This window comes from Chiloscyllium plagiosum, chromosome 7, assembly GCF_004010195.1.
Source record: "Chiloscyllium plagiosum isolate BGI_BamShark_2017 chromosome 7, ASM401019v2, whole genome shotgun sequence".
Lineage (NCBI taxonomy): Eukaryota > Metazoa > Chordata > Chondrichthyes > Orectolobiformes > Hemiscylliidae > Chiloscyllium > Chiloscyllium plagiosum.
In genome coordinates this window covers 6,298,457-6,322,404 of record NC_057716.1, presented here as the reverse complement: position 1 = coordinate 6,322,404, position 23,948 = coordinate 6,298,457, and the positions used below count along the sequence as shown (strand labels likewise).

Sequence of the window (23,948 nt, the reverse complement as noted above, 5' to 3'; positions counted from 1 at the left end):
GAAATAAGTGGTAGGAGAGTTGTAACCATTTTGAGAAATCTGATTTAAAAGTTGCTGCTTTTGACAAATAAGTATTTGTTATCTGTCCTCATTATAAGGTTGAAGTTGATGAATCGACATTAAGTCCAGAAGAGCAAAAGGAAAGAAAGATAATGAAGTTGCTTCTGAAAATAAAGAATGGTACTCCACCAATGAGGAAGGTAAACTTATAATTTTTTGAAAGTTGTAACTGGCTATGTTCTGTTAGAGCAAATATGATTTTTTTTTCCCTCTTTCTTTCCAGGCCGCTTTGCGTCAAATAACTGATAAAGCCAGAGAATTTGGAGCTGGACCCCTGTTCAATCAAATTCTTCCACTGCTGATGTCCCCAACACTTGAAGACCAAGAGCGTCACTTGCTGGTTAAAGTTATTGACCGAATTCTGTACAAATTAGATGACTTAGTTCGACCATACGTGCACAAGGTACGTTTACATTTCTGTCCTTGGCTTTTACAGGGTTCAGTAAAACTCAACACAAGCCGAAAGAACAACACCACATTTTCTGCTTAGGCACTTTACATCCTTTCGGACTCCCTCTATTGAGTTGCACAACTTCAGAGCATGACCTTCTGTATTCAATTTCTCTTAAATTCTCCACTCTCCCCTGGGACTGTCTTATTGACTTAGCAGAATGGACCTGTTTTCTTTTTTTTTCACCTAACATTTACATCTGTTTTATATATCTGTCCGATGCCACCATCATCTCTACCTTTGTGATGGTACTCCAGGAAAAAGACAATCTGTTCCCCTTGCTGTTCCTTTCTCTCTATCACCAGCACAAATACCACCATTCTCCAGCTCCTTTCATTTTTGAAAAAGAAAAGTCATACTGGACTCGAAATATTCTGTTTTTATTTATTCAGTTAAATTTTCTATATGAGCAATTTAAAAATATGGAATCAATATAACTTGCAATAAATTGGTCTCTGTAGCTTCCTAAAGGTTCAAGAGCACCATGGTAAATCGCCACCATGAACATTGTGGTATTTTGGTGCTTCCATGTTGATAGGCTGTTGCAGAATTTGAGCCAGTGATAAAGAAACAGCATGATATATCCTAAATGGGGGTGCTTGTGTTCCAATGATTTTACTGTTTTTTTTTCACTTAGTGATTGAAAGTGCAAGATAGACAGGTGCAGTCCGTATACATTATTTGATTTTCTGCAGTGCATCCTGTAGATCTCTCACAGTTGAGTTACAATTGCATCAGTGCTGAGTACTGAACCCTTTGCAACAATGCACTGACTGACCTCACAGAATTATGAAAATCTGGAATTTACAGTACGGAAGAAGGTCATTTGGGCCATAGTGTCATGCCAGCCAAAAAGTAGCCATTTTGCCTGATTCCCATTTTACCCGCTGGGTCTGTAACCTTCTAGGTCACGGCCCCAGGTGTATATGCATATATTTGACACATGGTCATGAAGGTTTTTTGTCTCTGCCGCCCTTTTAGGTAGCAGATTACAGATCCCTTCTACCCTCTGGGTAAAAAGAATTTCTCTCTCATCCTGTCTAAATCTCTTACTCTAAACCTGTAACCTCATTGTGAGCCCCTCAGCTAAGGGGAATATGATCATTCTCGACCCCACACAATATACCAGTTAGTTCTAACTTAGCCTGCTGTCTTTCAAGGGAAAAACACTTGTCTATTCAGTTTTAGCTAATAACTGAAATTCTCCAATCCATACAATAATTCATGTAAATCTTCTCTGCACGCTCTTTAGGGCAGTTACATATTTCCTGTTGTGTGGTAACCAGAGCTGCATGCATGTCTCCAGCTAACGCCTAGCCAGTGTTTATATAGGTTCAATATCAACTCCCAGTTGTTATATGATGTACTTTATCTAATAAGAGCACACATCCCATTCTCATTATTATCCACCTATCCAGTTATCTTCAGGGATCTGTGAACTCCAAAATCCCTCTGTTTCTCTACACTTTGGAATATCCAACTATTTACTGTGTATTCACTTATCCTGTTAATCTTTACCCATAAGTATTGACTCCCATTTCTCCAAATTGAATTCCATTTGCCAGTGTTCTGCATTCCTGAGTTATCTATGGGATACCTTGCTGCAGTCTTCAGCTTTCTTCATTAATATGGAGATGCCAGTGTTGGACTGGGGCAGACAAGTCAGAAGTCACGTAACACCAGGTTATAGTCCAAACAGTTTTATTTGAAATCACAAGCTTTTGGAATGCTGCTTTTTTGTCAGGTGAAATGAATTTTATAGGCAGAGAGAGCAAAGGATCATACAAATGGTGTGAGTGGAATGACAATGGACATTGATAGCCAAGTTGGGTACCCATGATAACGGTCTCAATGTCATCTTGGATTCATGTCACACTATATGTAACCCAACCATATTGTTCTATATTCATAAAATCTTCCTTACTGTCCTGTTTTGACACCATCACCTTGATAACTTATGATCTCTCTACCTTTTATTAGTTTGTACAGTGTTGGATTCCTTGTTACTTTGGTTAGACCCTCGGCATGCGACTCTTATACTTATTGTGGTATTCAAGCCATTTAGTTTGTCTCCAATACCACCTTACTTTAAATCTTTTGTAATTACCTCTCTGCCTAAATTAATTGGATTATAGGTCATCCCTTCATTTGCAATTCAGCTGGTGACACTTCACTCATACCATCTGATGCTTTTGATCACCTGCAGAGACTTATCAACACTCAGCCTATCAACACTCCACTCACACCATTTGTATGATCTTTTGATCTCTCTGCCTGTTGATCTCTTTGCCTATAAATTCAGTGCCTGTGTGTGCTTTTCTTCACTTCACCTGAAGAAGGAGCAGCACTCCAAAAGCTTCTGACTTCAAATAAACCTGTTGGACTATAAGTTGGTGTCGTGTGACTTCTGACCTCCTTCATTCTCAACTGGATGGCCAATTTTTATATTGTCTGCAACATGAGCATACCCCCTGCTCTGGGGCCCTTGTGATGCAGTGTAGTGTTCCTACTTCTGGGCCAAAAGGTCTGGGTTTAAGACCCACCTGCTCCAGAGGTATGTCATTTGTCATTGATTTGTGCATTGCTGTGGGCCTTTCAGGAAAACCAGACTGAGTAAAGGGGGCTGATTTCCTTCCCTGAATGTTATTAATTAGTGCATTTCAAAAAAATAGTTATGATGGTAGTGTCCCTATCTCTGGATGAGAAGGTCCAGGTTCAAATCCCACCTGCCCCAGATATGTCACATGTTTGTGCAGGTTGTTTAAAAAATCTACCCCTCTATATTCATGTCGAAAGATTTGGTGTTTACCACAAAAAAGCAAAGAACTCTGTAGAGATTATTGATTATTGCAGCTGCAGCCCCACTTGATTCAAGATATTAGGTAGAAATGTATTTGGGAGGGAACAGTTGATTACAGTGCCCTCATGACAGAAACCTTGTAAAATGGTTTTGATGTGATCATTAGAGAATACACCTGTGCGAATGCTGGATGAAGACAGGAGGAAGCTTTCATAATTTCCTATTGAAACATCCTAACAAATGATGAGATATCAAAGGTTAGCTGGTACTCTTTGTCTAGCCATCTTAGTATGAATTAATGCTGCCTTTGAAAAAGGGTACAACCTGATGTGCATCATTTTTTTCTTGAACTCCATTACTAAATTTTGCTGATGCCCTTTTAGGGAAAGACAAGAATAACAATCAAAAGTAATTATAAAATCCTTTTTATGTGCTGTCTTCTCAAATAATGGGATATGAAGTCATCATATCCTAATTTCAATCATCTTGTTGTTGGAAACTAATGAACAAGGGCTGCCTGGTATCCTTCAAGGTGAGAAAATCAAAGAACGAGTCTGATTGATCTGTTTTCATTCAATTGTTTCTGGCTATAAAGTGGCAATTGCGAGCTCTTTAGTGTATTAAGACCATCAAGATTCTTGGTGAATAAAAATAAATGTTGAAACATTTTACAGATACTTGTGGTTATTGAGCCTTTGCTGATTGATGAGGACTATTATGCTAGAGTGGAAGGCAGAGAAATTATCTCAAATTTAGCAAAGGTATGTAAACAGTCACTTTCAGTTTCTGTTGAATCCTGTGAAATTCTCAAATTAAAGGAACTGATTTGGTTTAATTTTTTTTTCCTGTATTTTTTGATTAGGCTGCCGGTCTTGCGACAATGATTTCCACTATGCGTCCTGATATCGATAACATGGATGAGTATGTGCGTAACACAACAGCTAGAGCCTTTGCTGTTGTTGCTTCGGCTCTGGGTATTCCATCGCTGTTACCTTTCCTTAAAGCTGTGTGTAAAAGCAAGAAATCATGGCAGGCTCGGCATACAGGAATCAAAATTGTACAGCAGATTGCCATTCTAATGGGTTGTGCCATCTTGCCTCATCTGAGGAGCTTGGTTGAAATTATTGAACATGGTATGTGTTGAAGTAGTTGCAGATATTATGCATGTTTGTCCAAACTGACATGAATAACTTTGAAAAACCATTTAGTATTGTGTATTTTAAGTGAATAATCTGATTTGAAATTTATAAATTGTTGCATGAAGCAATGCACTTTTAAAATAATCTTAATTGAAGTCTTTAGTTGAGTGTATCAAAACTGAGTGAGTAAAATAATCTTTAAAAATGGGCCCTTTTTCATAGGTCTGGTTGACGAACAGCAGAAGGTTCGAACCATTAGTGCCCTGGCTATTGCTGCCTTGGCTGAAGCTGCAACTCCTTATGGTATTGAATCATTTGATTCTGTTCTAAAACCGTTGTGGAAGGGTATTCGTCAGCACAGAGGCAAAGTAAGACTGTTATCATGACTATAACTTTACAAATCAATCTGTGGTTTTAACTCTTGACAATGAACAGAACTTAGTAAATAAGTGCAATAACAGTGTACACAAGTCAGGAGTATCTCACGTGGAGTTTAAGGCAGTAACCATTTCTGGTTTCTTCATTATATCTCTGACCACATGAGTTTGAAGCATCATGTTTGAAGATTTTTGATGTATTTCCCACTTTTGCAAAAAGCAACATACTACATAAATTTTATGATTGATTTGGCAGTTGTGTTTTGTTAATTTTCCATCCTCCACATGGCAAACCACTTAGTCAATGCAATGCATTTTCTCTGATAGAGAAGCCACAGTGGACCACTTAAAAGTGAAATGTAAAAGTTCACCTTTTGTATAGGTAGTTCTGTGATTACGCGTGTTTCAGCAGCACAATTTGGCTATCATATCGCTGAAGAATTAGGAAATGGTATTTTAGAGAACGCTTAACTCCATTGGCAATAGTGCGATTCCATCAGGGATCGGGTTGTAGGCTCCATTCTGCACGTGTGCCAGTGTCTACGCATATGTGATGTCAGTGAAGGTGTCCGTGCCATTCTGCGCATGCGTGATATGAGCTCCGGGCTTCATAATATTCTGTGCATACGCCGATGTCAGCTGTTGACAGAGTAGTGTTCTGTTAGAGGTACTGTGCAGAGAGCAGCTCTGTGACATTTTTTAAATGTACCATGTTAAATTTACTTCTGTTAATAAATATTTCAAGCTTCGTTCAGGCTGTGCAATACTTTGCATTAGACTTTTGGGTGATTTTTGAATGATCGTAAGTAATATTTTTTGCTGGTCTGCCCCAACCCCACTTTTTCCATAAGCCCAATTAGTTCTATTAAAGTGAGGTTTTGCTGGAACGCAACTTTGGTGTTAAAGGAAAGCTACCTGTACTCAGAAGAGATTTGGGTCAGTGCTTCTATGCCAGTTTCTAATCGCCAAATATAAATGCTGTCTTTTAGGGTCTGGCCGCCTTCTTAAAGGCTATTGGATATCTTATTCCTCTCATGGATGCTGAATATGCTAATTACTATACTCGGGAAGTGATGTTGATCCTTATCCGAGAGTTTCAGTCTCCTGATGAAGAAATGAAAAAGATTGTGCTCAAGGCAAGTTCACACAATTATGATTGAGGTTACTTTGTAGGATATATTCATTAACAGCTTTCACCATGACTGTATATTTTAAATCAGAAGTAATTTTTTCTAGTTTACTTTCTCAATTTTCAGCTCTTGGATATATTCTTTGAAATTTCCATGCAATATATATTTTTTTAAATTCATTTTCTGGATGAGTGTGCCTCTGGCAAGATCAGTATTTATTGCACATCCATGATTGCTCTTAAGATGGTAGTGGTGAGCTGCCTTCTTGACCTATTGCAATGCGTCTGGTAAGTGCTTGCCAAAATGTGATCGTGCACTATTTTGACTGAGCAAATGTGGGAAATTTGACTGTCAATTTGTGCACAGAAAACTTTCATTAACCGCAAATAATCAGTTTGTGATTTTGGTTGAAGGGTATATATTAGCTAGAAAATAAGAGGTTTGTGTCACTCATCTTAGATTATAGTGCATTGGAATCTTTGACTTTTAGTTGTGTGATAAGATAGGGTTATGGTTTAATCTAAAAGACAGCATCACCAACTCCCTCAGGATTCCATTGAGAGTGTCATGCTTGATTTCTTTGCTTAAATCCTAACCAACTGTTTGGGACCTATAGATTCCTCCCATTCCCCTCAACCAGTGTTTTCTACCAATTGTTATTTTGTATCTTCCCCCATTATATCATTTCTTGATATTGTACTCATTCCATCTTGTACTAATAAAACTACCCCACCATGCTATGTGACTTTTTGAAAAGTCACCTATCCTGATCCTTTAGTTCCCAGCTTGTCATTGTGTCTCTGTGGTAGCTATACAATCATATCCATATGCCTTTGTGCCTTAATTTGTTTTACTTTATTAAATATATACTATGTATTTAAGTAAAGAACCATTAATATTGTTTTTGTTTCCTGTTAATGCACAAATCCCTTCCTAACCAACTCTGGATGTCATTATCTAAATAGCTGCCTTCAACTCTGCCGTATCCTTTCGCTTGTTTAAAACCCTTTCTTTAGTCCTGATTATTTAATTTTGCCAGGTCCCAACACAGTTCAAGTTAGGTCCATCCCACTAGAACAGTTCCATTGTACCCCAGTACTTGTGTCTATGCCTCATGAACTGAAAACCCATTCCTCACACACCAGTGTTTGAGCCATGTATCTAACTTATTGACTTTAGTTGCCTATGTCAGTTTACTCATTGGTCAGGTAGTACTCACTTGGAAGTATTGGTTTTTAATTTGGCTCCTGTTAAAATTCTTTCAGGAGTATCTCCTTTCTAGTCCTACCAATGTTCTTGGTCTAACTACAACTCTATAATAATGGACCCTTCAGGACTGGCATTCACAACTGCAGAGAATGGCATCTATTCCCCCTGATTATACAGTCCCTTACCACTACTTGCATCCTCTCTGCAATCTCTCTTCTCATCTATAAAGCTTGCAAGAACCTCATAATGGCTGGACAGTCTTGCAGACTGAGGCTTGGCGAGCATTACCACATGAACCCCATATCTGTCTCACCTGAAGTCTCGCCCTCCTAGTGACATAGAGTTGTATAGCACAGATACAGACCCTTCGGTCCAACTTGTTTATGTCAGCCAGATATATCCTAAATTAATCTAGTCCATTTTCCAGTATTTGTACTATGTCCCTCTAACCCTTCCTATTTATGTATCTATCTGGATGCCTTTTAAATGTTGTGATTGTATCAGCACCACCACTTCCTCTGGCAGCTCATTCCATACAAGTACCACTCTGTGCATGAAAAAGTTGCCCCTTAGTTCTCTTTCATATCTTTCCCCTCTCACCCTTAATCTATGCCTTCAAGTTTTGGACTCGCCCACCGCAGGGAAAAGACCTTGCCTATTTACTCTGTCCATGCCTCTCATGATTTTACAAACCTTTATAAGGTCACCCGTCAGCCTCTGATACTCCAGGGAAAACAACCCCAGCCTATTCAGCCTCTCGTCCTGGCAATGTTCTTGTGAGTCTTTTCTGAACCCTTTCAAGCTCCACAGCATCTTTTCTGTACCGGGGGACCAGACTAAATGCAGGATTCCAAAAGTGGCCTAACTGTACTGTACAGCTGAAACATGACATCCTGATTACTATACTCAGTGCACTGACCAATAAAGATAAGTGTACTGTATGCCTTCTTCATTACCATGTTGGCCTTTGACCTTCAAGGAACTATGAACCTGCACCCAAAGGCTGCTTGGTCAGCAACACTCCCCAGGACCCTACCTTTAAGTGTATAAGTCCTGTCTGATTTGCCCAACCAAAATGCAATACCTCACATTTATCTAAATTAAACTCTATCTGCCACTCCTGAAATAACCTTCTTTGCTGTCCACCATGCTTCCAATTTGGTGTCATCTGCACACTTACTAATTTTTCCTCCTACATTCACATCCAAATCATGTATTTAAATGATGAAACAGTGGACCCAGCACTGATCCCTGCAGGGCACTGCTAGACACAGGCCTGCAATCTGACAAACAATGTTCCTCCTCCAACCTCCATCTTCTCCCTTCGCCAATTTTCTATCTGAGTAGCTAGCTCTCCCAGATTCCATGTGATCTAACTTTGCTCACCAGTCTACCATGTGGAACCTTGTTGAACTTCTTACTGAAGGCCATATAGACAACTTTCACTGCACTGCCTTCAATTTTCTTTGTCACCTCTTTGAAAAGCTCAGATCAAGTTAGTGAGACATGATTTCCCAAACAGAAAGTCATGCTGACTATCCCTAATCTGCCCTTGCCGTTCCAAATACATGTAAATCCTGTCCCTCAGAATCCCCTCCAACAATTTAACCACTGCTGACAACACTGCTCTGTAGTTCCCTGGTTTTTCCTTACCACCTTTTTTAAATAATGGCTCCAGTCTTCTGGCAGTTACCTCAAATATATCAGCAAGGTGCCCAGCAAACACTTCCCTAGCTTCCCACAAAATTCAAGATGTACCTAATCAGTTCCTGGGGATTTAGCCATCCTAATGTGTTCTAACAAGTCTGGCATCACCACCTCTGTAATATGGACATTTTCCAAGATTTTATTTTATTTTGCCAAGTTCTCTTGCTTCTATATCCTTCTCCCTCGTAAATACTGACCTGATTACAGGTCAAATTTGTATGATTTAATCGGAGGGTATGACAGTCTTTGAAGCAAAGTATGCAGGTAACTTTCCAGCTCCCTGATTTGGCAAGATGACTATGGCTTAGACTCCAGCTTATCAACTCTGAGTTAAACTGCAAATGCTACAGATAGGTTCACTTAATATCACCTTGGTATCCAGCAGCTCCTATATGCTGCAGGAACAACACATTACCCCCGTCTTGCCATCACTATTTTATTTATTTCACCAATGACTTACCCTAGTAGGCATGCTGTTTACACTTCAAGAATTTTCTGTTTGTTGCACTTTATTGTAACTTTTTTCACACTAGTGTCAATCTTACAATTAACAAGCTGTTTGTAAGAAGAACTTAGACTTAAATGCAAATTAAATACATTACCTTCAAAAATGAGAAATATTCATCAATCAGCTGCTTTCCTACACTTCCATCACCTTGTGTTTCATAGCATCACTTTGCTGCTTGTCTTGCCACAAATGCGACTCCAACTCAGTTCTCTTATCCTTTCCCATTTAGCTCACTCTCATTATGTACTATTTTGACCCTCGGGAATAGTGAACCCTAATCACTTACCAGATGCTCATCAATTAACCAGCTTTTTTTTTGTAGCAAAGCAAGAATCAATTCCTGGAGGTTGAAAAACTTAGAGGCAAAAGCAACTAAACAACTCTTCTCATTCCTCCACTTAACTGCCTCAAGTGCTGAACTCTGGTACTATTCTGTGTCACACTCCAGATTAGAGAATGGATAGGATCTGCAATAATGTACTTTTCAGAGAGATGGTATGGTGAAGGCTCACCAGACCAATTCCTGGAGTGGCAGAATAGGCATGTAAGGAAAGGTAAGGTCGAATAGCCTTTCTTTAACTTTTACAGGTGCCTGGTGTTGGGGTTGTGAAGAACTGGGACCCAAGATGGTCTCCCCTCCCAACTTACACCATTTCTGTTCTTTTCTTGGACACTCATAAAGCCATTCTGCAGTGTGTCTTAAAGTGGCCCTATCATCTTTACATCAGTTGACTGTCATGCATTGTTTGTGCAAATATTAACACAAGGTTCTTGCAGCTTAGCAGAGAGAACAAAATGGCAGAAAACCATAGTGAATGAATAAATAAATAAATAGAAACACTAGCGAGCCCTACTTAGCTGTTGGCTGGTACTCATTGATAGTACTCCAACCTCTGTGTCACAATGTTCTGGGTTGAAGTTCTAACCCAAGCCCTGAGTACAAAAATCAAGACTGACACTCCACTGCAGTGCTGTCATCTTTTAGGTGAGATATTAATCTGAAGTCCAATCTGATAGCTTAATTGGATGTAAAAAAATCCATTACATTACTTCGTAGAAGCTTAGATGTAAAACTCATTCCTTTCTCGGTGCATGGACTTCCGCAGTTTGAACATAGCAGCAGCATCTGAAACAAGAAGTGACTATGTTGGCACAAAATTGGCATGCATGGAACTTCAGAATGGCTGCACAGCTTACAGAGAACACTGAACAGAAATGTTGCTGGTGGCCTGGCCAGTATTCAACTCCCAATCAATATCATTGTAATGGATTATCTGAAGATTATCACGTACGCTTACCAGGAGTTTGCACTTGCTCACTGATGATGTTACCTCATGGTAACGAAATGTCTGAAAACAAACCTTCCAGCTCAGAGCAAACTTGCATCCGGGTCTAGATTAGGTTGGGATATCTGGTCAGCATGGACGAGTTGGACCGCAGGGTCTGTTTCTGTGCTGTACATCTCTATGTATTCTAACAGTGGTTATGGTTTAATTGGTGTAAAACATCTCCAATTTGCAGTGATTATGAAATATACTATTTGAAACAAGTCTTTATTGAATTGTGAAACAAAAACAGAAGTTGCTAGAAAGGCGCAGCAGGTCTGGCAGCGTCTGTGAAAAGAAATCAGAGTTAATGTTTCGGGTCTGGTGACCCTTCCTCAGAACTGCTGATAGCCAGGAAATTGTTGGTATATGTGCAGAAGATAGGATGGGGAGGGAGGGGTTAAGGAGTAAACAGTAGGTGTTAATAGAGCCCAAAGAGAGAGAAGAACAGTTGGAAAGACAAAGGAGTCGATATGATCTGGCTGGGACGATACATAGCTGTTAATAGAGACTCTTGGTGGCCAACAATAGGTAGTGTGTAATGGCAGACTATGTGATTACAAGGTCTGGTGTGTGCGGTAGGGGGTCTAGGACATGGGAGAGATCAGGCCCTAAAATTATTGAATTTGATGTTGAGTCCAGAGGGTTCAAGTGGAAAATGTGTTGTTACGCTGAGGTTTGGTGGAATACTGCAACAAACCTGAGATGGATGTTGACCAGGGAACAGGGTGATGTGTTAAAAGTGGCAGGCAACTGGAAGTCAAGGTCTTTGCGAGCAGAATGTAGATGCTCTGCAAAGTGGTCACCCAGTCTACGCTTCACTTCCCAATGTAGAGGAAACTATATTGTGAAAAGTACAGGTAAAGGACTGCTTCACCTGGAAGGTATGTTTGGGCTGTTGGATACTGAGGAGGGAGGACGTAAATGGACAGGTATTATACCTTCAGTTGCAGGGGAAGGTGCAGTGGGGGATTGTTGGGAGTAAAGAAAGAGTGAACTGGTTGTTCCGGAGGGAACGGTCCCTGCGGAAGGCGGACAAAGGGAAGGGGAATGTATGTCTGGTGGGCATCTTGCTGGAGGCGGTATTAATGGGGGCTGATGATCTTCTGAATGTGGCTGCTGGTGGGATGGTAGGTACAGATAAGGGGAACCCTATTGCAGTAGCTGGAGGGAAGAGGGGTGAGGGCGCATGTGTGGGAAATGGGTCGGACCTGGTTGGGGGACCTGTCGACAACAGTGCTGGGGACTCCTCAGTTGGGGAAGAAGGTGGAGGCTCTCTTGTAGAAGTTGGCCTCATCAGAACATATGCAACAGAGTCAGAGAAACTGGGAGAATGGACTGGAATCTATACAGGAAGCAGGGTGCGAGGATGTATAGTCCAGGTAGCTGTGAGAGTCAGTGAGTTTATAGTGGATATTAGTGGCCAGACAATCCCCAGAATTGAAAATAGAAATGTCGAGGAAGGGAGGAGACAGAGATAGACCAGGTGAAAGTGAGGGTGGGGTGGAAACTGGAAGCGGAATGGATTAACTTTTCCAATTCCACATGAGAGCACTGATGATATCATTGATATATCAGAGAGAGAATTGTGGATGGGGGCTGGATTAGGACTGGAACAAGGAATGTTCCACAAACCCCATGAAGAAACAGACATAACTCTGACCCATGCAGGTTACCCACGGCCACACTTCTGACCTGAAGAAAATGAGAGGAGTTAGAAGAGAAGTTATTGAGGGTAGAACGAGCTTGGCAAAGCAGAGGAGGGTGGTGGTGGTTGCGGACGGTTCAGGCTTTTGCTCCAAGAACAAGTGGAGTACCCCGAGACCATCCTGCTGAGGGATGGACACGTAAAGGGTTTGTACATCCATGGGAAAGAGGAAGCGGCTGGAGCCTGCAAACTGGAAATTCCGTAAAGTGTTAGAAGTATCACAGATGTATGTGAGCAGCGCAGCAACTGGACCGGGAGAGAAAAGACTGAGTCAAGGTACGAAGAGATGAGTTCTGTGGGGCAGGAGCCAGCTGTTTCAGTGTCTGTCTGGGCAGTCCTGTTTGTGGATTTTCGGAAGGAGGTAGAAGAGAGCTGTGCAGGGCTTGGGGGTCTATCAACTTGGAGGAGAGATCACTAGATAAAATTAAATCAGTGACTGTAGTTGATATGATGGCCTGATGTACCATACTGGGGTCATGGTCTCGGGAAAGACAAGAGGTATCTAAGAGTCGGTGCTCAGCCTCTGCAGTGTAGAGGTCAGTATGCCAGACTACAACAGCACCACCCTTATTAGCAGGCTTAACAACAAAGTCAGGGTTGGATCTAAGCGCAGAGTACAATCAGTTCGGAGGGAGATAGGTTGGATAGGGTGAGGAGGCAGAGAAATTGAGGCAGCCAATATCACGTTCTCAATGAACAGATTGAGTGCAGGTAAAGGCCAGAGGTTGGGGTGGAGGGGGCGGGGTGCAGTGTCCATGTGGAGGGAGAGTTGGAGCTTGAGAAAATGTCTGGGATGGGAAAGGACTCTTTTTTTTGAAAGAAATGGGTAAGGAGGCAAAGATGCCGGAAGAAGAGTTTGATGTCATGTTGTGCCCAAAATTCATTAAGGTGGGGAGTAGAGGGATAAAGCGGAGACCTTTGCTGAGTACAGAAAATGCAACATTGGAGAGCGCAAGGTTAGGACGGATGGTGAATACCCAACTGGAGGTGGGGTTGGAGGAAGGGATGGAGTCAGAGGGAAGAGTAGGGGAGGAAGGTTCCAAAGGGCCCTGGATATCTCTGAGTTGTTGCACCCTGTGGTCCTGATGCCTGAAAGGAAAAGAAAAAGTTTCTCATTTGCACAGAATTAAGCTGGAAGATGAAGTGGAACTGCGTTTTGGTGCAACCCTGAGCCAGCATGATGTGATGCTGTTGCGGAGAGTTGGATTTGAGTTGTGAATGGAACTGAAACTGTGCAATGAGCAAGGAACATGCCTTTTCCTAACCTCATTAAAGAGCCTGGGACATATCTTGAGCAGTAAGGCATTCAACAAGGTTCCTCATGGTAGACCAGTTAGCAAGGTTAGATCACACAGAATACAGTGAGAACTAGCCATTTGGATACAGAACTGGCTCAAAGGTAAAAGACAGAAGGTGGTGGTGGAGGTTGCTTTTCAGACTGGATGCCTGTGACTAGTGGTGTGCCACAAGGTTCGGTGCTGGGTCCACTACTTCTCATCATTTATTTAAATAATTTGGATATTAACATAGGTATAGTTAGTAATTTTGCAGAAGGCACCAAGATTGGAGGTGTAGTGGACAACAAAGAAGGTTACCTCAGATTACAACGGGATCTTGATCAGATGGGCCAAGGAGTAGCAGATGGAGTTTAATTTAGATAAACATGAAGTGCTGCATTTTGGAAAGGCAAGTCAGGCAGGACTTATGCACTTAATGGTAAGGTCCAGGGCAGTTTTGCTGTGCAAGGAGACCCTTGGAGTGCAGGTTCATAGTTCCTTGAAAGTGGAGATACAGATTGATAGGATAGTGAAGAAAGCATTTGGCATGCTTTCCTTTATAGGTCAATGCATTGAGTATAGGAGTTGGGAGGTCATGTTGTGGCTGTACTGGACTTTAGTTAGACCACTTCTGGAATATTGTGTGCAATTCTGGTCTCTCCCCTATCAGGATGTTTTGAAACTTGAAAAGGTTCAGAAAAGATTTACAAGAATGTTTCCAGGGTTAAAGGGTTTGAGCTAGCAGGCTCTTTTCCCTGGGGTGTCAAAGGCTGATAGGTGACCTTATAGGGGTTTATAAAACCATGAGGGGCATGGCGAAGGTAAATAGACAAGGTCTTTTCACTGGGGTGGGGAAGGCCAGAGCTAGAGGCATAGGTGTAGGGTGAGAGGGGAAAGATTTAAAAGGGCCCTAAGGGGCAAACTTTTCAAACAAAAGGCAGTGCATGTGTGGAATGAGCTGCCAGAGGAAGTGGTGGAGGCTGGTACAGTTGCAGCATTTAAAAGGCATCTGGATGGGTATATGAATAGGAAGGATTTAGAGAAATACGGGTCAGGTTCTGGCAAATGGCACTAGATTAGGTTAGGATATCTGGTTGGCATGGATGAGTTGGACCGAAGGGTCTGTTTCAGTGCTGTACATCTCTATGATTCTATGACATTGGTTTAAATAATTTATAATAGTGCACCAGTTGTGAAGAACTAAAATTAATTTGGATAATAATTGGTGCACATTATTTGTAGGTGGTGAAACAGTGTTGTGGAACAGATGGTGTGGAAGCCAACTACATCAAGACTGAAATCCTTCCCCCGTTCTTCAAGCACTTTTGGCAACATCGAATGGCATTGGACAGAAGGAACTACAGACAGGTAAGAAAAATTTTTTTTATTTTGGTGCAGATGTTGAATGCAGTGAAGGAAATAAATTCAATTAAAACTATTTTAAGAGTTGATACATATCTAAAGTATAGAGATTTTTCTTAACTTTGCAATTAGCTAAATTTTAACCAAGGTGAAGACACCTTGGATAGAGTCAAGTAGCTGGTTGACCACTAGGAATAGTAAGAGAGGTAGCTAGGTGGCGCATGAGTCTCTTGTGCCTCAAACAGGCATGCCGTTTTGGATACTGTGGCGGAGAGGGTTTAACCTCTGGGGGAGTATAGCACTGACAGCTAGGTTTCTGCTACCGTGACTGGCTCAACTATAAAGATGGGTATGTCAGGTTCCAAGTGATAGCTTGAAATAGGGGACTGTATAGTCTGGGGCACAGACAAACATATTTCTGCGGTCATCTGTAAGATATCAGAATGGTGTTTTGCCTCCCAAGTGCCAGGGTCAAGGATGTCTCTGAAAGGGTACAGAATATTCTGAAAGAGAGTGACCAGCAGGAGGAGATTGTTCACATTGATACCATCAACATAGGTAGGGATAGAGATGAAGTTCTGCAAAGAGAATATGAGAAACTAGGCTAAAGATTGAAAAGTAGGTTCTTGAGAGTTGTAATATCTGAACTGCAGTGCCACATGCTAGTTAGTGTAGGAATAGGAGGATAGAGTAGATGAATGCGTGGCTGAGGAGCTGGAGCAGAGGCAAGGATTCACATTTTTGGACCATAGGGATTTCTTCAGGGTAGAAATGACCTGTATGGAGAGGGGTGGGTTCCATACGAATTGGCAAGGGACGAATATTCTTGGAGGGTATTGCTAGTGCTACAAAAACCATGAGATGGTGCCCGTATGGAACGAGGAAATGGTGGAGGCATTTAAGAGGCATCTGGATGGGTAAATGAATAGGAAAGGTTTGGCGGGATATGGGCTAAGTGCTGGCAAATGGGACTAGGTCAGATTTGGATGTCTGGTTGGCATGATGAGTTGAATCGAAGGGTCTATTTCTGTGCTGTATGAATGTATGACTGTACTCACTGAGGTTCAGTCAAGTTAAATTTTATTTAAGCCATAAAGCAGAAGTATACAGGCTTTCAGAGCAGATGTAGCTAGTTAATGTGGAGGTCAATTAAAACTGGGTTTCAGAAGCTGAAATTCTGCTGTTGTTTAAAGAGCATAAAATGAGGTCTCCTCCGTGCTAGCTTGACTACTGAGAGCTGCTTTGGTTCCACAGAGTTTAAAGAACCAGATCTAAAGGTAATGCTCTCTCTCTTGTCTATTTTAGTTCTCTAGCCTTGTGTTTAATTGATCAGAGCCCCTAGACTACAAACACATAGTATGATTCGTTATAAATTAGTTATAAAGGCAGACTGGAGAAGTTGGACTTTTCCTTGGAGAGACAAAGACCGAGTGGAGATTTGATTGAAATCTTGAAAATCAGAAGGGATTGACAGAGTAGGTGGGGAGAAACTGTTTCCTGTTACCCTGTTATAAGGGGATTGAGAATCGAGAGACATAGGTGATTTGTAAAAAAGCAAATGTGATAGAGACAGGTTCAATTGAGAAATGTAAGCGGTGATTCATTAATTTTACATTTAAATTTATTTAAATAAAAAGTGTCAATGTTTTAGGAAAAAGACAGCAGATTGGCTGAGAGTTGATGCATTTTCCATTTCCCTAAAATAATTTAAAGATTTTGTGATTAGTTGATACTGAGGAGGGCTGCAATAAATTGTAGAAAGATATTAATAAAACTTGCAGAATGGACATACAATTGGCAAATGAAATTCAACATTGATGAAGTGTGAGATATTGCATTTTGGTTTTATAACGAAAATGTCATAATATTTGGAAAATAAAAATCTAAATGTGCTACAGAAGCGAAGAGAGAAGTATCAATGGGCCTTAATAAAAACAAAGGAAGAACCATACTTTATTTTTAGAATGAATAGATTTGAAATGGAGAGATCTGTGTACCATTCTCTTCACTGGTGCACTGGTGAGGGGACTAAAAAGGATTACCACAGAACAGAAACAATGAACAGGCTGGACCTCTGCTCTTGAAAACTGAGGTCTTAAATAATAACTAGTTTTTTCCTTCTGGAGAAGAGCAAATCGAGAAATCAGTGAAATATGATAGTCAAATGAGGAATTTTTAAAAAATCTAAACCCAGCAAGTAGTAAGAATGTGGAACTGATGTAAATTGTATCTGCGTTTAAGGGGAAGCTATGTTAGTAAATCAGGATACACAGATTAGAGACTTATGCTAGAGTTAAATGAGGAAAATGGGAGGAGGCTTAAGTGTTTACTTGAATAGCCTTCCCTGTGCTATATATTCTATGTAATTCTAGGTGTTTCAATTGATGGGTGGTTGGGAGTGGAGATGGTAGGTTAGGCAAGTAAAATTGCCAGCTATCAAAGTCAGCCACTCTTGTCCTAAGTGGATTGGATGAAAATCACTTAAAATTAGTCATCTCGGTAGGTATGAGTAGCTGAATCACATGGATTAGTGGGGTCCCAACTTCATGACTTAGTCTGTGGTGAGTTTGCTGACAAGTCTGAACAGCAGTGGGCATGTTAAGATAGATGGAAGTTTTAGGTGGGTGAGGGGTGCTCCATTCCCTTCCTTGAACTAGTTGTGCATGAGTCAAGTTAGTGGCAATTTTGTTTAGCTTGATGGTGATGCTGTCTGTATTCATATTGATTTTTAACACCGAGTCATAGATTCGTAAGCATAGAAACAGACCCTTTTGGTTCAATTCATCCACACCAACCAGACCTAGTCCCATTTGCCAACTATTGGCCTCCAAACCCCCTTCCTACTCATATGTGTATCCAAGTGCCTTTTTAAAAGTGTAATTGTACTTGTTTCCACCACTACTGCTTATGGCAACTCATTCCATACACACACTACCCTCTGCATGGGAAAAGTGACTCCTTGGGTCCTTCTTAAATTTTTCCCCTCTCCCCTTAAACCCATGCCGTCAAGCTTTTGGATATCGTCCCTCCCATCCACCCTCAGTGGGGAAAACCTTGGCTATTCACCCTATCCATACCCCTCATGGATTTTGTAAACCTCGGTAAGGTCACCCCTCAGCCTCCCATGCTTCCGGGAAAAAGAGCCTCCGCTTGTCCTAATAGGTCAACCCCCCCAAATCCTATTAACATCCTTGTAAATCTTTTCAGCACCCTCTCGAGCATAACGACATCCTTCTTATAGAAGGGCAGTCAATTGTGCAAAGTATTCCAAAAGTGGTCTTACTAATGTCCAGTACAGCCACAACAATAAGCTCCAACTCCTATACTCAGTTTTGTGACTAATGAAGGTAAGCGTGCCAAACCTCTGCGTCCTGTCTACCCGCGACCTCACTTTCCAAGAATCATGCATCTGCACCCCTTAGTCTGTTTGTTTGGCAGCACTTACCAGGACCCTACCATTAACAGTACAAGTCCTGTCCTGGCTTGCCTTACCAAATTGTAGCACCTCATTTTTATCCAGATTAAACTCAATCTTCCACTCCTCAGCCCATTGTCCCATCTGATCAAGGTCCCGTTGTACTTTGATATAATCTTCACTGTGCACTATGTCACCAATTTTGGTGTCATTTGCAAACTTGCTAACCATGCCACCTATATTCACATCCAAATCATTTAGATAAATCATGGAAAGTAATGGACCTAGCACCAATCCCTGAGGCACTCTACTGGTCACAGGCCTCCAGTCCGAAAAGTAAATCTGTACCACCACTCTGTCTCCTATCTTTAAGCCAACTTTCTATCCAATTGGCTACCTCCCCCGGATCCCATGTGATCTAATCTTAGTAACCAGTCTACCATGCTGAACCTCGTAAAATAGTTTGGTGAAATTCATTTAGACGTGTACTGCTCTGCCTCCTTCATCACTGTTGTCTTTGAAATACCTTAGGACAGTTAAACAGTCGTTCAGCAAAGAGACAGTACTTGTGGGATGGAGAGTATTGACAGAAAGGAGAAAAAAGTAAAAATAATGACCTTGTAAAAATCCAAAGACTGGTGACCTAAAAATCACAGCTTTAAATCACAACAGCTGTCAGTGACTGTTAGATTGTAAATTTAATTTCTGGGACTTGGAGACATTAACAATGATTGTGATATTGTCATGCCATGTGCTCTGCAAGTTATGAAAAAGCATTGCAACAGGGTCACAGTTTGTTGCCAGAAGTCTGAAATGTATTCTTGGTTTACAGATTGTGGATTGTGATGTAGAAAAAGAAGGCAAAGGGAAATTTTAAAAAGTGTTTTTATTTGTAATCTCCAAATTCTGTGTTGACTTCGACCATCAGGCTATAGGAACAAAATAGGCCATACAGTAGAATATGGGTGAACTGTGATGAACTTTTCCACATATCCCATGACGTCTTGTCTTGATAAAGTCTGTTTCAGTTTTATTTTAGATTCTTTTAAATATTAGATGATCCATCATTTACATCCTTAAAAGAAGGAATTTCAGATTTCCAAAGTGTTTAGTTCATTGTTTTTTGTTGGTAAATTTTAGAATACAAGCAATTTATCTCCATAATTTAGCTTTCGTTACCCCCAGTCGAATATTGATGAACCTGAATTGTACGTCCTTCGAAGTTAAAATAACTGTCTGAGGTATAGTACCCAGAACTGAGTATTATGTTCCCTTGGGCACTGACCAAAACCATATACAAATAAAGTATTATTTTTTTTCCTCTGTATTTTGATCTCTTGAAAGGGTAATATTTGACTCCTAAACTGACCTCAAAGATGTTTACAGTACAAAAGGAGTCCATTCAACCCATCATGCCCATGCTAGTCAACAACGATCTGGCTACACTAATCCCATTTTTGAGTTCTTAGCCCACAGCTCTGGAGGCTGTAGCAACATAAGTGAATATTTTAATATTGCTTACATGTTTGAGTTTGAGATTTCCATCTGAGTGAAAAAAGTCTCCTCAATTCTACTGTTAGCCTTCTCTCTCTTACCATAAATCTATGGCCTTGGTCACTGACTCCTCCACTGATGGAAAGTATGCCTTCTTATCAGCCCTATCTGTGCCCCTCATAATCTTTTACACATCTCCTATTAGTTACCCTCTCAACCTTTGCTGCTGCAAGAAAAATAACTCCAGCCTATCCAATCCCTCTTCTTAGCTCAGACTCTCCAACTGAGACAGCTTCCTGTTAAATCTCCTCTGCACCCTGCAATAACATCCTTCCTATAATGTGGTAACAAACTGCATGCAGTAGTCCAGTTGTGACCTAACCAGTGTTTTATACAGTTGCAACATAACTTCCCTATTCCTGTATTCTGTGCCTTGGTTAATAAAAACAAACATTCCCTATGCTGTCTTTTCTACTTTCCCTGCTACCTACAGGGGTCTGTGGATATGAGCACCAAGGCTGCTATGATCTTAGTACTTTGCATGGTCCTACTATTCAGAGTGTAATCTCTTCTATCGTTAGCCTTCCCCCAAGTGCATTATCTCTCTCACTTCTGGGTTAAATTCCATTTTCTACTGCTCTGTCCACCTGACCAGTCTGTTGATCTCCTTCTGCTATTTATCACTATCCTCTCTGCTTACCACCCTACCAGTTCTCATGTCAGCTGCAAGCATTTTGCTCCTATTCCTACATTTAAGTCCATTTAATTAATGTGAAACAGCAACGGTCGCAAAGCTGAGTCCGATGGAACTCCACTGGGAATAGACTTGCACGGAAACATCTGTATGGGGATTTTACTTTCTTTGAACAGTCTGCCGTGAGGATCGTTTCAAAACCTTCCTTAAGTCCATACAGGCCAGAACCTGTGCATCACACTCTTCAACTCTCCTGTCTACCACAACAATTTCTCAAATGCTAAGATTCCATAACAAATCCATGCTGACTCTCCATCATTAATTTGTTTCTCCAAGCACAGATAATATCAAGATCTACTTGGAAAAATGTGCTGAGACACAAGCCCTGCTACTTCCCGGTTCATCACAAAAATATAGATTTAATCAAAATTTCCTGCCTAATAGACTTGGTATAACAGAAACCATTGTTCAGGTATCTGCACTGAACAAGGAGCTACTATTTTTCCCAAATTTAATTCTCTAACTTAAACTTTATCTTTTCCCAACCTCTGACACACGTTCAGATAGATGAAACTAAAATATGTAGATGCCATGGATAGAGAGGGAAAAAAGGACAATTTACTTTAATAGCACCAATCCACGAGATTCAAATGTTGTCCTTTTTGCTTATTCTGGGTTCTTCTGATCACCAGTTTTCTTCCTTCCAAGTCCTTTACTGCAGACACAGGGCAATTGGTACGCTAATTGTTCAGCTTCTCAGTCATCGTTTAGAGGTAACAGCTTATAGTCAAATGGTGAGTGAGATTAGCTAGCTATTTTCCTATTCTTTGTTACATCTCTGCAAGAAGAGAGAGTTTTGGAGGATATCTGCTCATTTATGGTTCAAACACTGGTTGTCCACCTGCCCAGGAGCCAAACAGTTGTTGGCACACTGATCACTCCTAACCAAAAGTTTTTCAGTCAGTAGCCTGTCTCTGGGCAAAGCTGTCACAAACACAACACACCCAAGGTGCCAGTGAGTCTCCAGTGACTTTCCCCATTGCTTGAACAAATCAACAATGCAAATACAACTCATGATGAGTTTCAGTAATTTGTTTTACAAACTGCAACATTTCCTTCTATAGCTTCCTTTGTTTAAAGCAGTGTCCTTTTCCCATTTTGGTGCACAATCCAGAAATGAAGTAACATTAATAAAATGTGATGTTTACAATGTATTCTGTCCCTCAGAAGCATGTCTAATGATTTACCCGCCACCAAGGTTAGACTGACCTGTGAGTTCTTTGTTTATCCCTTTCTCTCCTTTTTAATAATGGGACAATGTTAGTAGTCCACCTCACCTGCAGCCAGAAAGGATCTGATTATTGCTGCCAGTACCCCTGATGTCTTCTCTCTCTCCTCTCAACAATCTGGGATGTATGTCATCTGGGTCTGAGGTTTTAAGGCTGCCAAAGCCACTAGTATGTCTACTCCCACTAAGTTCATATTCTTCAAATATTTCATGATCCCCCACACTGATGTCTATATCTGCATCATCCTTTTCCCTTGTGAAGACTGATGCAGAGTATTTAATTAGCTTATACTTAAGATATTATAGGCCTGAAGTAACCTGGTTTCCCCCTCTGGTTTTTAAATAATGGAGTGATATTTATAGTTTTTCATTTCAAGGGAACACATCCTAAATTGAGTACATTTAAACATTATAGGTGAAATATCTGCAATTTACTCATTTGTTTCTTTTAATACTTCAGGATCTAAGTGAACAATACTGGGCATTGGTTTATCTTGTATTATTTTGTCCATTACGTGCTATTAAATTATATTAAGTGTGCACCTTTTTAAAAAACAGTATTTTTAGAGGGTGCATACAACATTTTGATTGCAAAGGTCAGTTGTAAAACTGCAAGACCAATTTAACTGATTATTGTATGAATACTATTTTGTCGCTTTAATGTCCCCATGAAGAGAAGAAAGCTCAGCCAGGATTGATTTTACACTGATTTTCTGTATTGTGTGTGTGTTTCGGGAATAAATGAAAAGTGGATTAGCTTGGTTTGGTGCTCTTCCTGCTGTAAAACTATGCTAGCAATTATTGTTGTTGACATGTAATGACTAACTTTGTAATGCTATTGCCAGTGCAGTTGTAGCTGAGCAAGAATTACTTGCCTCAGAAGGCTGTGGGAAGGGTTGCATTGAGGGGAAACCTTTGGCAACTTCCATGTAACTTTGCAGTTGTTAGCCCATTCTTTTATATATTTTTGAAAGGACCTGTTGGTGATCAGCTATTCAAGTTAATCTGTTCACTGGTTCAGGTAGAGTTTATATACAACAAATTATTTTAGGTCACTGGAATAACCATATTGGTATTTCTATTCTTTGCAGTTAGTTGACACCACAGTGGAACTTGCAAACAAAGTTGGAGCAGCTGAAATAATATCCAGAATAGTTGATGACTTAAAAGATGAAGCCGAACAATACCGAAAAATGGTGATGGAAACCATTGAAAAGATTATGGGTAACTTGGGAGCTGCAGATATTGATCACAAACTGGAGGAACAGCTTATTGATGGTATTCTGTATGCCTTCCAGGAACAGACTACTGAGGTATGCATCTAAAATGAGGTTAAACTTCAACTTACTGCATATTTTGAGCAATTGAATGGAAAATGTATTTGTTTCAAATAGAAAGGCATACTAAATTAGTACATTGATTATTACAGAGCAGTACAGGCCCTTCATATTGCGCTGACCCGTGGAACCAATCTGAAGCATATCTAACCTACACTATTCCATTCTTGTCCACATGCCTATCCAATGACCATTTAAATGCCCTTAAAATTGGCAAGTCTACTACTGTTGCAGGTAGTGCTTTCCATGCCCCTATTACTCTCTGAGTAAAGAAATTACCTCTGACATCTGTCCTATATCTATCACCTCTCAATTTAAAGCTATGTCCCCTCATGCTAGCCATTGCCATCCAAGGAAAAAGGCTCTCTCTGTCCACCCTGTCTAACCCTCTGACTATGATTAGATTAGATTACTTACAGTGTGGAAACACCGACCCGCCGAAGCGCAACCCACCCAGACCCATTACCCTGCATTTACCCCTTCACCTAACACTACGGGCAATTTAGCATGGCCAATTCACCTAACCTGCACATTTTTTGGACTGTGGGAGGAAACCAGAGCACCCGGAGGAAACGCACACAGGCACGGGGAGAATGTGCAAACTCCACACAGTCAGTCGCCTGAGGCGGGAATTGAACCAGATCTCTGGCGCTGTGTGGCAGCAGAG

General features: G+C 40.8%; 1 protein-coding gene across 2 annotated transcripts in view; it reads left to right on the top strand.

Annotated features, from left to right (window-relative positions):
* sf3b1 (splicing factor 3b, subunit 1) overlaps positions 1–23,948 on the top strand; it is a 62,379-nt gene that overhangs the window by 25,507 nt on the left and 12,924 nt on the right. For both annotated transcript variants that reach the window (XM_043692918.1, XM_043692919.1), the window contains 8 exons: positions 99–200; positions 284–463; positions 3,986–4,072; positions 4,174–4,444; positions 4,673–4,818; positions 5,817–5,963; positions 14,934–15,059; positions 23,036–23,257. In XM_043692918.1, the coding sequence (XP_043548853.1) occupies positions 99–200; positions 284–463; positions 3,986–4,072; positions 4,174–4,444; positions 4,673–4,818; positions 5,817–5,963; positions 14,934–15,059; positions 23,036–23,257 (1,281 nt within the window). The remainder of the gene's footprint in view (positions 1–98; positions 201–283; positions 464–3,985; positions 4,073–4,173; positions 4,445–4,672; positions 4,819–5,816; positions 5,964–14,933; positions 15,060–23,035; positions 23,258–23,948) is intronic.